Source organism: Scomber japonicus, chromosome 17 (assembly GCF_027409825.1).
Source record: "Scomber japonicus isolate fScoJap1 chromosome 17, fScoJap1.pri, whole genome shotgun sequence".
Lineage (NCBI taxonomy): Eukaryota > Metazoa > Chordata > Actinopteri > Scombriformes > Scombridae > Scomber > Scomber japonicus.
Genome location: NC_070594.1, coordinates 21289633 through 21302597, shown reverse-complemented (window position 1 = coordinate 21302597; position 12965 = coordinate 21289633). Strand labels below are relative to the sequence as shown.

The 12965-nt window shown below is 40.5% G+C and overlaps 1 protein-coding gene across 2 annotated transcripts in view; it reads left to right on the top strand.

The window, feature by feature from the left end:
- Nucleotides 1–7788, top strand: part of fut8b (fucosyltransferase 8b (alpha (1,6) fucosyltransferase)) — an 87973-nt gene extending 80185 nt beyond the window's left edge. For both annotated transcript variants that reach the window (XM_053336633.1, XM_053336634.1), the window contains exons 8-10: nucleotides 5052–5228; nucleotides 5384–5534; nucleotides 6796–7788. In XM_053336633.1, the coding sequence (XP_053192608.1) occupies nucleotides 5052–5228; nucleotides 5384–5534; nucleotides 6796–7134 (667 nt within the window). In that variant the 3' untranslated portion in view covers nucleotides 7135–7788. The remainder of the gene's footprint in view (nucleotides 1–5051; nucleotides 5229–5383; nucleotides 5535–6795) is intronic.
- The last annotated feature ends 5177 nt before the right edge of the window (nucleotides 7789–12965 follow it).

Below are 12965 nucleotides of genomic sequence, written 5' to 3'. Positions count from 1 at the left end.
AACAGCAGATCAAACCCTGAATCGAAGAGCACTGTGTAAATAATTCTCAGCAGCTGTTTTAACCTACTTTGTGTACCAGATAGGAGGAGATTTACTATGTGAGCACAATGCATATAATGACTGGTAAGCTGTCAGTCATGGGGAAGTAGTATATACAATGACTTTTAGGTATTTTGTCTCAAGTTTCTGCACAGTCCCATGAGACTGGCTCCACCCGGCTGGTAAAGGAAGTAGTTTAAAACAAACACCAAGAGTTATTTTCTAATAGTCAGTCTAGTTGTAGTTCTTCTCCCCTCCCCCTCCCACTGTACCTCTCACATCCATAAATATCTATGCTCTCTACCAGCTCCTCACCCTATATAACTCTTATTTTTCTCACCTTCTTCTTTACATTTCGCTGCGAGCGACGGTTGCCGATCTTCCTCGCTTTCCCTGTCTTGTTCTGCATAGTTCTCGCTGCCTCCTGTTACGCTCTCAGTGTCTTTCTCCATCTCTTTGCTTTTTTTTTTTACCTCCCTGCCTTTCATCACCACGGCAGCTACCGTCTCTTTCTCCCAGTCCTCTTTGACTCTCCTCCCCCTTTTTTATTTCCTCGTTTTTATTATTAATTTTTTTTTATTTTCTGCGACTCATCTCAACTTTTTCAATCTCGCCATCCTCGCACGTCCTCTCACTTGTGATCGTGCCTCTGTCTTCATTTGTTCAGCCCGCTTCAAGATTTTTCAAATTTTTATATTTCACACTTCTCCCTCACGTTCCCCAGGCGCACATCCCTACCTGCAATTCTCTTGCTCTCCTCTTTTCACACATCTCTATCAATGTTCTTTGTGTTTCCCACTCCACCTCTCCTACACACACATATATATTCTGCACTTTTCTTCTCCTCTATCACTGGGGAAAGGTTTATTGAATTGAAGTCCCGGCTAGAACAAAGTTTTTATCCCTTTTTTTTTCCTCCCATTCATCCTCAGGTCTCGATACATCCACTCCACTCTGCACTGATGTTGCAACAAAATGCCTGTGTGCATCTATCAGCACTGTGGGGGAAGGCTATGTGTGTATGGAGAAGTCAGGAGGGGTGGGGGGTGGGGGGGGATTTAAATGTGAGACGTTAAAGTGGGGTTGAAAGAGAGAAACCGTATTGTTGGTGCAGGAGAAAGTTGAGAGGGCGGCAGCAATGGGAGGTGTAGGGGTTAATGGAGGGAGTACCAAGATGGATAGAAAGCCAGATTGTCCCCAGAGCACCCAACAACCGCCAACCGACCTCCACCCCCCTTAGTCACCACCAACACTCTCGTTCCCTGCCGCTCCCTCAGGATGTGAGCTGCAAGAAAGGCTGGAAGCCACCGACTAAAAGCAGCTATCAGCACGGCTTCATCCTGGCACCATTTAATGCAGCCTAATGGTAGCAAGTGTAGTCAGAGAGAAAGAGAAAGTAGAGCCACTTATTCTACTGCTGATACTACTGCAGCTGTATCGCCATGGCAATGCGATTACCAAGAGTTGAACTGGCTTTACATGTTTTATAAATATCTTGTGTCAGGTGTTTTCTATACAGATAGTGCTTACTGTATATGGTGGGTTATGTTTTTAATCATTAAAACTCTCAGTTAATATTTGAGTGTTTTTAAATATTATAAATAGGAAAAAGATACATTTAAAAAAGATGTTGTGAGATGTAGATTTGGGTAAGATTTGAAACATATAATATTTAGAATTTTAGAATTTTTTCTTCTTTTTTCATTTGCTATGAGTTGTGCTTGTTGCAAGAAAATTTACAATAATGTTATCTTCATGCAACAGGAAATATAAAAATTTAAGTGCATGAGGAAACAACCAAATCACCTCATCAGCTATTTAGAAGAGGGTTAAAAAAGGAAGGAACCAGATATGTTCTGGTCAAATGAATAAAAACAAAACATGAAGCAATGTCTTATTAATAGAAGTTATAAAAAGTTTTTGTCTTACACTTAATTCAATCTGAATGACATCACACAGCCAAGTTTTGTTCATCATCCCATTTACATGTATGCTTGCTATAAGTAAAGTATATGGTTTTATATCTGTATACGAGTTGTGAATTAAAGAAAAAACACCTAAATGCATGAGTGGAGTAACTAATGCAGAGCATACAGTACAGGCTCACTGAATGCTTCAAGCATGATTTGAATCATATGCTGTAGCCTTCACAGTCACCAGATTTCAACCCAGATGACACCCTACAGAGAATGTGGATTTAGACAGCACTCTGGACCACTACTGTATCACCAACATGAAATGAGGAAATATAAATAAGTATTAGACTTCACAAACTTGGAGAACCTGTGCCAAGACAGCTGTTTTTGTGCTGGCTCTGTTACTAAGATACTTTATGTTGGTTTTATATGTCAATCTTGATAAACGTGTACTGTTCCTGTTAATGATAAAGCACACTTCTATATTACAGTGATGTAGATATAAGATGGTATGACCTGTTTGCTATAGATTTCAAACATGGCAGCTAGAAAGACTAATAGCCTAGTGTTGCAGTTTCCTTCTGTCTGATAGGCAGCCAGGGCGCTGATGTCACATTCAGATAAATTATTTATTTGGTCTATATGTTATTGTCACAAAGTGCTAGAATCAGCACTTGCTGTGTCTAGTGTGGGTGTGTATGATGCCTTTAATGTATGCCTTTTACACCTACCGTGAGGATTGCCATTTCTTTACAAGTATTGTATGAATAGAGAGAAATGAATTGAATTATTGTGGCAGTAGTGTGGGAGAGTGCTGGGGTTGCTGAAGGAGGGAGAGAGAAAGCTAAGAGCTAAGCAATGCCTCAGCGCGGAGTCTGCTGCCTCTGACAGAGAGTAGAAAAGGGGGGGGGGCAAGACAAAGAGTTCACAGGAACAAAAAAGCAGCAGACATGAAAGAAGTAAGGAAGCAGGAGAGAGAGACCTTGACAGAGAATGAGAAAGCCTGGAGTCAAGACCTCTGTCCGATCAGAGCGACAGAGACCAAATGAAAGACTCTGACGCACACCCCCCCCCCCCCCCCCCTCACCCACCCACTCACTCACTCACTCTCCCGTTCTCACCTCCATTCTTTCATTTGCCACGTAAATAAAGAGTCTATTTCTCCGGTGAGCATCCCCAATACTCACTGATTGATCTCTGGCCAGTGGTTGAAATTAGGTACAGCCTGTTTATTCTCTTTCCTCTGAACCTCTGACTCCAAACACTTCTTCTGCTTCTACCTCATTCTCACTGAAGTGACTCAGGCAGCTCTGTGGTTAGAGAAGCTGTTTCAATCCCTAAAGCAGGGAAATCCTGAACGGTTGGATTTGGGAGACTAATATCCCTCACCGAAGAGCCCTTAAAAAGACTCTTGACCTCCGATGTTTCAGTGGAGCTGCTCCTTGACCAGCTATAGACAGCTGGTTGTACTGGGCTGCTCCCAGATGGAGCTATATGAATATGGAGCAATGTGTTTGGGGGCGGGGGGGGATTGGACTGCATGGATCCACTCAATAAGCCAAGGTTGAAATATTTCTTCTTTTTTTTCCTCTTAGATTTTGAAATTGTGTTTGCTCCTCGAGGCCAGAAGTCACAATGCACATGTGACTGGGTAGTTGTGTAATTTAATAGTTATGGATGGAATAGAAACTGTGTTTAGCATCCATCAGTTTGAGGGGTGCTTCTGTGTGAGGAGAGGAAACGTTTCTGCTTTCACCCATCCTTTGTTCTGTTTTCAAGCTGTGCTCTTTTGCTCTCATATATATAGCTGGTGACAGCACTCTCTCTTTGTCCTTGCTTACTGGAAGGGATGACAAGGAAGCTGGGGCAGGAAAATAAAATACAGTTGTGGTTATTTCTCTGTTTCTGTTCATATTTCTTTGTCGCTACACTTCTTCAAATTTCTCACTCTGTCACTATTTCTTTTTTCCCTTTTGTCCCATCACTTTTCTGTTTGTGCTCACACCAACAATCAAAATCATCCCAAAATATCCTACTCAACTTGAAGTGTCTTTGATTGTTTTTCCAAATTTCACTGTTGAACATTCAACTAATTTAAAAAAATCACAAGGTTAAAAAAATGTAGAGTTCAAACTGTTCTTTCAACACAAATGAGCAAACTTAGTAAATACTAGTCAATGTTACTCTTTCTTCATGTTTTCCTCAAAGCATGGCCCTTAGTGGTATTGATTAATCACCATACACATTTGTAAATCATCCACTTCTTGTTACAACCCAACAACTTGTTCTTATTCTCATGGCAATATTACAGGACAAGCATATACTTTGCTTTTATTTATTTTATTTTATTTACTGGCTCTCTTTCCTGAATATATAAAGGATGCTGTTTTCTACTTGATATCATACTTTATGAATTTAGGCTTAGGCTTTATGTATTTCTGTAAAGGAAAATGTGCATGTCACAGCAGTAGAGCAGCTTACACACTATTGTTTGCACACACACAAACATTGCTGTATGCTGCAAAAAAACAACAAGTTCAGGCAGCGCAAACGGCAGGCAGAAAGTGGAACAATTGTACAGCCTCGGAAATTCTCTTTAGAGTTTAGAAAAGCTGGCACTAAAAGCACCCTGTGTGAGTCTCAAGCTACCGGTAGCCGTTCAATTTGTTTGTGATAATTTGACCAAGGTTTCATTATGAGGTTCATGTTTGAGTTTTTTTTTTTTGCCAAATTGTCAACAAATCTCAGTTCAGCTAGCCAACTAGCACAGATATCTGGGAATGTGATGTGTAAAAGTCTCGTGCAGGCCATGAATTTGTTTGCCTGTCTTGATATCTGGTTTAACTTTGTAACAATATTAGTTCCTCCTGTTGTCCTAACACACCAATAAAGTCCACAGCTGCATTATATTGTACCACCATAACTATGCTACTGCCAACTACTAGCTAGATTGTAAATGCCCAAAACTGATTAGAAAACAAACAAAAAAGTGTTGAAATCCAATGAAAAGCAGATGTTTATGTATATATTTACAGATGTTATAAGACACAGCACTAGTATCTCATACTGTCTGTTTCCCTGCTTGTCTGTGTGCAGAGTCCATGTGAGGAGGACAGATAAAGTGGGAACGGAGGCAGCTTTCCATCCCATAGAGGAGTACATGCTGCATGTGGAGGAACAGTTCCAACATCTGGCCAGACGTGTCCACGTCGACAAGAAACGAGTTTACCTTGCCACCGATGACCCGTCCCTGCTGCAGGAAGCCAAGACCAAGTCAGTGTCCTGGAGTGTGTTTGTGCTCTGTGTTAGAGTGTTGCTGCTGGTGTTTATGTAACACTATGTTTATTTTCTGCTTTTCGTGTCTAAATGTAACTTTTTTCTCCTTTTTTTTTTTTCCTTTTCCTATCCTGCCACGTTGTCCTCATCAGGTATCCAGACTATGAGTTCATCAGTGATAACTCCATCTCGTGGTCGGCAGGCCTTCACAACCGCTACACTGAGAACTCGCTGAGGGGCGTCATCCTCGACATCCACTTCCTGTCCCAGACTGACTTCCTGGTCTGCACCTTCTCCTCACAGGTCAGTCCACTCTCTTCAGTTCAGTTTGTATAAAACACAGAATGTTATTTTATGTGTTTTCACTTCACTTATTGATGCTGGTGTGAAGACAAAACAAATTAACATCAACAATTAACAAGAATATTGATGTGTTCTCTCTAATAGATGGGAATCAATGAAGTGACATAAAATGAATATGATTTTATATACATTTTAATATGAGGGCATATTGTATGTGCAGATTTACCTTGGTATGTAGTGATTCTTCCTTAACATTCTGCTGAATACACATAAATTACAGTTATTGATTTGACAAGAAATAAATAAATAAACCCATAGTTTAATGAAAGATTATCTGGAGCTTTCAGCCACATCTCATTGACTTCATCAGCTGACACAGTTTGCTCCCTTGTCATCGGTTGTCATCATGTGATATAAATGTGACAACCAAAATGTCATACCTTGGGTCTTATGCTAGCAGTTTATCCATCTCCATGACAACTCTCCTTTCTCCTTGTACTTAGAATTTTTGTCCAATGTAAAGAATGGACTTTCATGCTTAAAGATATAGTTTTTTATGTTATTGTGAGTTAAAGAAAGAAAGAATAGTCAAGTAACAAAGATCAATAAGTAAACATTTACATATTCAAAAATAAGAAATCTGTCATATAAATTATAAATATCGCAGTGAACAAGAACAAATTCAGGTCAAACTGATAAAAGCTTTCGTGTCAGAGAGTTAATTAAATCTGTAGAGGAGTCAACTATCAGGTGATGTTTGTCACAAGGAAAACAAGAACTACTTCATGTAATTAAAATCATGTGAGTGTCAACAACCTCTGCATCCCATTTTCACTTACATGCTGCAAAGTGTTAAACCACATAAGCGTATTTTGTTGGGGGGGGGGGGTTTGGACATTACGGAGGCATTTGTCATCCATTATTCTGATCATTCGCAGCTTCTGAAGTGCAGTTTTATGAGGTGTAACGTGGAGTGGATGGGCTTCCTGCCAAACTTTAAAATAATGTGTGAGCCACATAATTCCTGTTCACACTGTCGGCTTATTAGTCCACTTCAAGGATCTGACTGGAATGAGTCGCTGAGCGCATTTCATCCCTCTTTTATCAGGACTTAAATAAAACGTACGTCTCCCAGTCAGATGTCATTTTGTCTCTATATTACCAGTGTTCGCTTGCCTCTACAGCTTTGTCATCAGGACAAATTCCTCCACATTTATAGATCTAAGTATGAAACTAATCCTCGCTTCTGTTCCTGTCTCAGGTCTGCCGCGTGGCCTATGAGATTATGCAGACGCTGCATCCAGACGCCTCCTCCTTCTTCTACTCCCTGGATGACATCTACTACTTTGGAGGTCAAAACGCCCACAACCAGATCGCCATCTACCCCCACCAGCCGCGTAACAGCGAGGACATTCCCCTGGAGCCCGGCGATGTGATCGGCGTAGCCGGCAACCACTGGGATGGATACTCGAAAGGCATCAACCGCAAACTGGGCCGCACGGGCCTTTACCCTTCCTACAAGGTCAAAGAGAAAATCGAGACCGTCAAGTACCCGATGTACCCCGAGGCAGACAAACTGCTCAACTCTCAAAAGAAGTAAAAGAAGAAAAATGAAAAAAATAAAGGAAGAGAAGGAGTGAGGAGAAAATACGCAGACTCCGATTCCAGGGAAGGAGGCTGCTTTTTTTGTACAGAAGAAAGAAGCGTACAGAGTGCGCTAAGCTGAGAAGAAAAGAGAAAAAGCCTGAACCCAGGGGTGACAGGAATGAGAATGCACTCTTGTGTGTTTATTTGAGAGAGAGCGTGTGCGTGCGTGTATGTATGTATGTATGTGTGTGTGTGTGAACGCGTGCGCACTTGTGTACATGCCTGTGCATATGTCAGGTCATGGAAGACTTGCACCCTACCACTACTCCCCCGCCCGACGCTCTCAAGTCGGGTCTGTAGAGATGTAGACGTGAACATTGATTTTAAATAAAGCAAGAAAACAATTAAAATCTTCACTAAATGACCAAGCTCGCTCTCCCCCCCGAGACAGACTGGGACTACTGTAAGACTAGCGCACCCAAGAGTGAGCTTTGAATCAATGACTGAAAAAAAAATCCAAAAAAAAAAAAAAGACAAACTGGAAAAAAGTGTTTTGATTTTTATTTAATTATTTTCAGTGGTTTTGATTCTAATCTTGCCTTTTCTTTTTCTTTTTCTCCTGTTTTTTTGTTTGTTTGTTTACTGAATGTACTGTATCCTCTTCTTGCCATGCTCATCGCACCTCTCTCCCCTCCCCCCGCCCCCCTCCCACTCCTCTTCCAGCTCCACTCACTGTGCTTCCTCCATCTCGTCTCTACATGTGCAATTAATTTTATACCATATTGTGCTTTTATCAAGTGTTTTTAACGGTCTTAATTTGGTTGCGTATGGGGCTTTGTGCATTGTATACTGTACAGTGTGTGTGTGTGTGTGTGTGCACGAGTGTGTGTGCACGAGTGTGAGGACGGATGCGAGCGTGATCAAGTGTGCCTGTGTGTGCTGTTTAAAGTCTAAAAAAAAAAAGGGGCCATGTCACGACCTGGTGCCTGTTATTGGTGAGCAGTGTGTGTGTTTCTTTCTTTCTTTTTTTTTTCTTTTACTTTTTTCTTTTTTTTATTTCTGGCTTTCCTCCCGACTGAATAGTGTTTGTGTGCCCAGCGGGAGACTGGCGGTGACAGTGGGGACTGTCCTCGTACCCCCAGCACTTGTGGAACAATGATGAACCCCAGTCACTCCTCTGGTGACCTCTAGTGAACAATGGTAAGATTATGTGGAGTATGGTGAACTCATGGTGCACACACACACACACACACGCACACGCACACATATATACACACAGGAGCCGTCCCGAGGCTCACCAAAACAAGCACTCCACTGATATAATGTCCTTTTTTTCGGCATCTCTGCTGTCTCTTAAGTCCATCTGTTTATTTGTTCTGTTGTTTTTTTTTTGTTTTTTTACTTTTAACATTGCTGTTTTAAAATAAATGAGGAAAAATATGCCTATGTTTAAAAATGATAATGCTATATCAAACTCAGAGTCCCCATCATGAAGGCTTTTTTTCATAACTTATGTTCTTGGGCATTGTCTTTGATAACCACAGATCGAAATAAACTTGAGAAAGCGACACAGCATCTTTCCCTGCAGTCTGATTCTTTTCCACCATCTGCTCCTCTTCTCTTACCTGGCAACACCTGCTCGTTCAATCAGGCTGAATGCGCTTCAACGGTGCATTACACACCTTTCCAAACCAAGAATCAAGGTTGTTTTTTGTTTTTTTTCTTATATTTCAAGAGTTCATTTCCTGAAGGATATCTTATCTATTTGTGAGTAAAATGTCATTCCCTTAAGTTCATCTTTTTTTGATATCTCCACAAAAAAAAAGGAGGACCCTGCTTCTAAAATTGATATCATTTTTAGCATCCCAGGATTGGAACTGCCTTCCACCTTCAAAAACAAAAAAAGAAGCAGTAGTTTGTTTTTATAAATCATTCAGTCAGGCTGTGAATCACTTTTCATCACTTCAGAGCTAAAAAAAAAAAAACCTCCTCAATCTGTCTTTTGATTTATATTTCAAAATGAGGACCAAGATCAGTACCTTCAATAGAGACATTACCGTCCGCTATTTAAATATTCTGTGTGACAGCTACATGACACTTCTGCCCTAAATACCAAATATTTGAGAGTGCTCCCCATGGAGCCGAAACGCAGGTATGGCAGCGGCTCATCAGTCGACTTCCTGCTCTTGTCTAGTGCCCTACTTCCTGCTTGTCTAAATCGCTTATGATTTTGTTTCTCTGTATCTTATTTATGGGCTGTCTTGTTACTTTCTTACTCAGGGGGCTCTGGGAGTTTCATTACAGATCGCTCTTTAATTTCAACGCTGATCTGCATGCTTCATTGGACACCCATAAGGAAAAGCCACAGCACTGGAAGCAGAGACAAGCTTTTTTTGGTGTGTGCGAGGGAGAATAATAGTTTTATTGCTTCCCTGCCTGACAACAATCCACATCCAATTTAGCCCACGTTGACAAAGTGTTCACAAATGCACATGCAGTATACAGCAGTTTGTTGAACATCTCTTTTCACTGGGAAAGAGTCCTTTGTGGGTTTTATAAATGCACACACTAACTGGAGGGCACTTTAATTAAAATACGCTTGTTGCTGTCACAGTGTCCTGTAACAGTCGTTTAAGTGAGACTTTAGTTTGGTTAATTATTCTGTTAATTGGTCATTGCTCCTGATAGAGAACAGTCAGATTGTTAGCGGGGGGGGGGGGGGGGCGGGCAATAGCTGGTCATCCACATACATTTGTGTCTTGAAGGAAAAACTTTTCAAACACAGGTGTCAGCAGGCTCAATTTTCTTCCAAACTCATGCTGCGCTATTGCACAACCTTGTTTTAAAGGATCACATTTACTCATGAGACCATATACAGTTTACATTGAAAGAATCATTTGCTCACTGTAAGCATCATTCCTGTTCATACTGGACCTGAAGAAATCCCTCCTATGGTCTGTAAAATATGTCAAAACTGGAAATAAAATCCACCATCCTTGTTCCGAAATCAAGTGTGTATGGTCCAAAACCGTTTTTTACTTACACAATTCAAGGGATATAACTCACATTTATTTAAATTTTCCACTAATCTGTCAAATAGCCTTTTGCTAATTGCTGGGGGAGGGAGGGGAGGGGGGAGGGGGTTGTGAACAACAGTGTAAAACCCAAAGATAAAGAAATATGAGTGGCAAATATCACATTTCAGCAACATCTGAAAAAATAAGTGACATGAACTGTCAATCAATAGTCAGATTTGTATACAATACACTTTTTGGCTAATCAATTAGTTGTTGGAACTCAACAAAATCCTTCTTTTTTTCATAACAAGCTGAGGACTGCTATTTTGTTTTTGACCCCTTTTTGTTACTATCCTCCACTGCTGAGCAACAGAAGTGGCTGTGACTTTGAAAACATGTTAGGAATGGATCTTTTCCTTACCAGCGTGGAGAGTAGGAATGAATAGCGAGCAATAACTCTTTCAATATACAGTGCATATTGGTAGGAGCTGTTTTAAGACAGACCGGTGAAAAATGTGCACCTATCGTTTAATGCTCCAAGATCACACCAAGACTTCAATGTGGCCATATAACTCTGATAGAATTCATATTATATAGAGATAAGTGGGTACACCATCGCCTTATGGAATTCTAATCTTGTAAAGGGCAACTGAATTAATTCTGACTGACTCATGAAAAAGGGACAGGAAATGGAAATTATTACTTTAGCTGTGGATGGCTGCAGTCACCACTCTGTTGGCGCCGCAGTAACAAGTGAAGTCTGCCCTACAGTACCTTGCCTATATCAAAGCTGAGGGGAAGAACTCTGATGAGGTTTTCATGAGGCAATCAACTCAGCAATCGGGCCACAATTTGGCTTTTATTAGCTCTGTATTTTTAATCCTACCTGTTATCAGTCCTCACTGTAAACTTGATTCTATAAACCTGATTCTCGGCTAAGAAGAGGGGCCAACTTAAGCTGGTGAGAAGTACATTTCCACTCAGAGGAACAAAGGCATTTTGTTTGGCGCAGTGATTCCTGCTATGAAGCCAGTAAATCAGTATCGTGTGCTGACAAACAAAAAGACCATAATGTTATTTGAAAGAGGATGCCTCTAAAAGCTGAAAAAGGAATGTACATATTGTGTATATTTTTATAAAAGTCATGTGTTGTGAATATCAATGCAAATCTTAAATTAGTGTTCAGAGTAGTATGCCTGCTATTTTCAAAAGCACCAGCTATGTACTAATGATAAGAGTTTCATGAGTTGGACCCGCAGTGCACTTGTTGACAGTTTGATGAAGAACACAGCTGATATGGGAGGTCTGTGATGTAACGCTGATAATGGAGCCGTAGTCACTGGGCTCTCAGTAGCTTCCTTTGTTTTAAAACAGACAAAGCGCTTAGTATTATCAGCCTGATGAAGACCAAGTATGTTATTAGTCATCATGTTAAGGCCCCCTACCACTCAAAAATGTATTTTTCTTCTTCTTCTTTCTTCACTTGGATGTTTGAGCTTTACTGTGTGAAATTGACAGTAGAAGGTTGTTATTACATCCATCTGCTAAAAGGGGGATCACTGATGGGACCTCCAGGTTAGCCAAAGGTATTTCAATCAGGGAAGACACTAGTTGAATTTAAAAGCTTTGTTTGATAGTCTTTGGCAGTGACCCAGTCGATTAAATGGATATGTAGGGATGGAGCCCTATAAATAGCAACCAAAGAGATGCCCCCCAGGGGACCAATAGATGGGACCTTGACATTGGAGGAAGTGCAGTGGTGGAGGGGTGAAGCAGCGATGCAGTATAGAGGTAAGGTGGTTCTAATATATTCTTTAGCTAAGATGAACATTGTATGATAGAAAAACCAATGTAGAACAGCCCAGTGAAATAATTCCATAATAGTTGGGAGGCTGACTAACAGTCTTCCTGTGCTAAAGGCTTCATTTGGAAGAGAAAATAATAATAATAATTTTGAAATCATCACCCAAACAGTTTGTTGTGAACATCCGTCACAGTTTACAGAGGGACTTTGTGGTTCAACTTTGACCTACTGTACAAACAGACTAATAGGAAACCCCCTGTCAGTCCAGTGTGAACAATTATGCTCCATAGTTAGTCCACACCTAATTTCTATGAACTAATATCAGCATATGAACACATAATCTACAGGCAACAGGACAAGATGTTGGTATCGGAAGTGTTCTTGTTTCCATTTGAAGTCATAGTAGTATTGACCAATTAGGTTTGAGTGGGATTTGGTTGCAAGTAAGTAATCAGTCAGTGGAGAGAGCAAAAGAGGTACACATTGGCTGAAATGCAATCTTGTTTATAATTTGATTCAGTTTGTTATAAGCTTCTTCTTTTTTAAAGTTTTTACATTCAAAGGCAGAAATCTGTGTATGAAGATGAACTGAAATGCTGTCTGGACCTTAAAACAAGAAGTTACTAATCAGACTGTCAAGAACATGCATGGAAGAGTAAATCCTACACCTGAACCATTGAAATATTAGTCATTGCACCCAGAGGTTAAAACATCCTCAGGCGATGGCCTCCAAATTCGGCCAACACCAAGCCCTGGCTTAGATAATGTTGCTAAACTCTGAGCATGTTTACAACTTTGTGATCATCTTGTGGTTTTTGCCCCAATGGACTAGCTGTTTTCCCTGATGTCTACAGCTACTTACATGAGAACAGTGTTATCATAACCAATCGAAATGAAAGCCAAAACCACAAAAATAAGCCCCACATTGTAATACATCAGAATTTCCCCCTCTAAAATGTGGCCTCTGTTACTGTATTTCTATGTGGATAGTGATGTCACATTTTACAGTAACCTAATAGACTG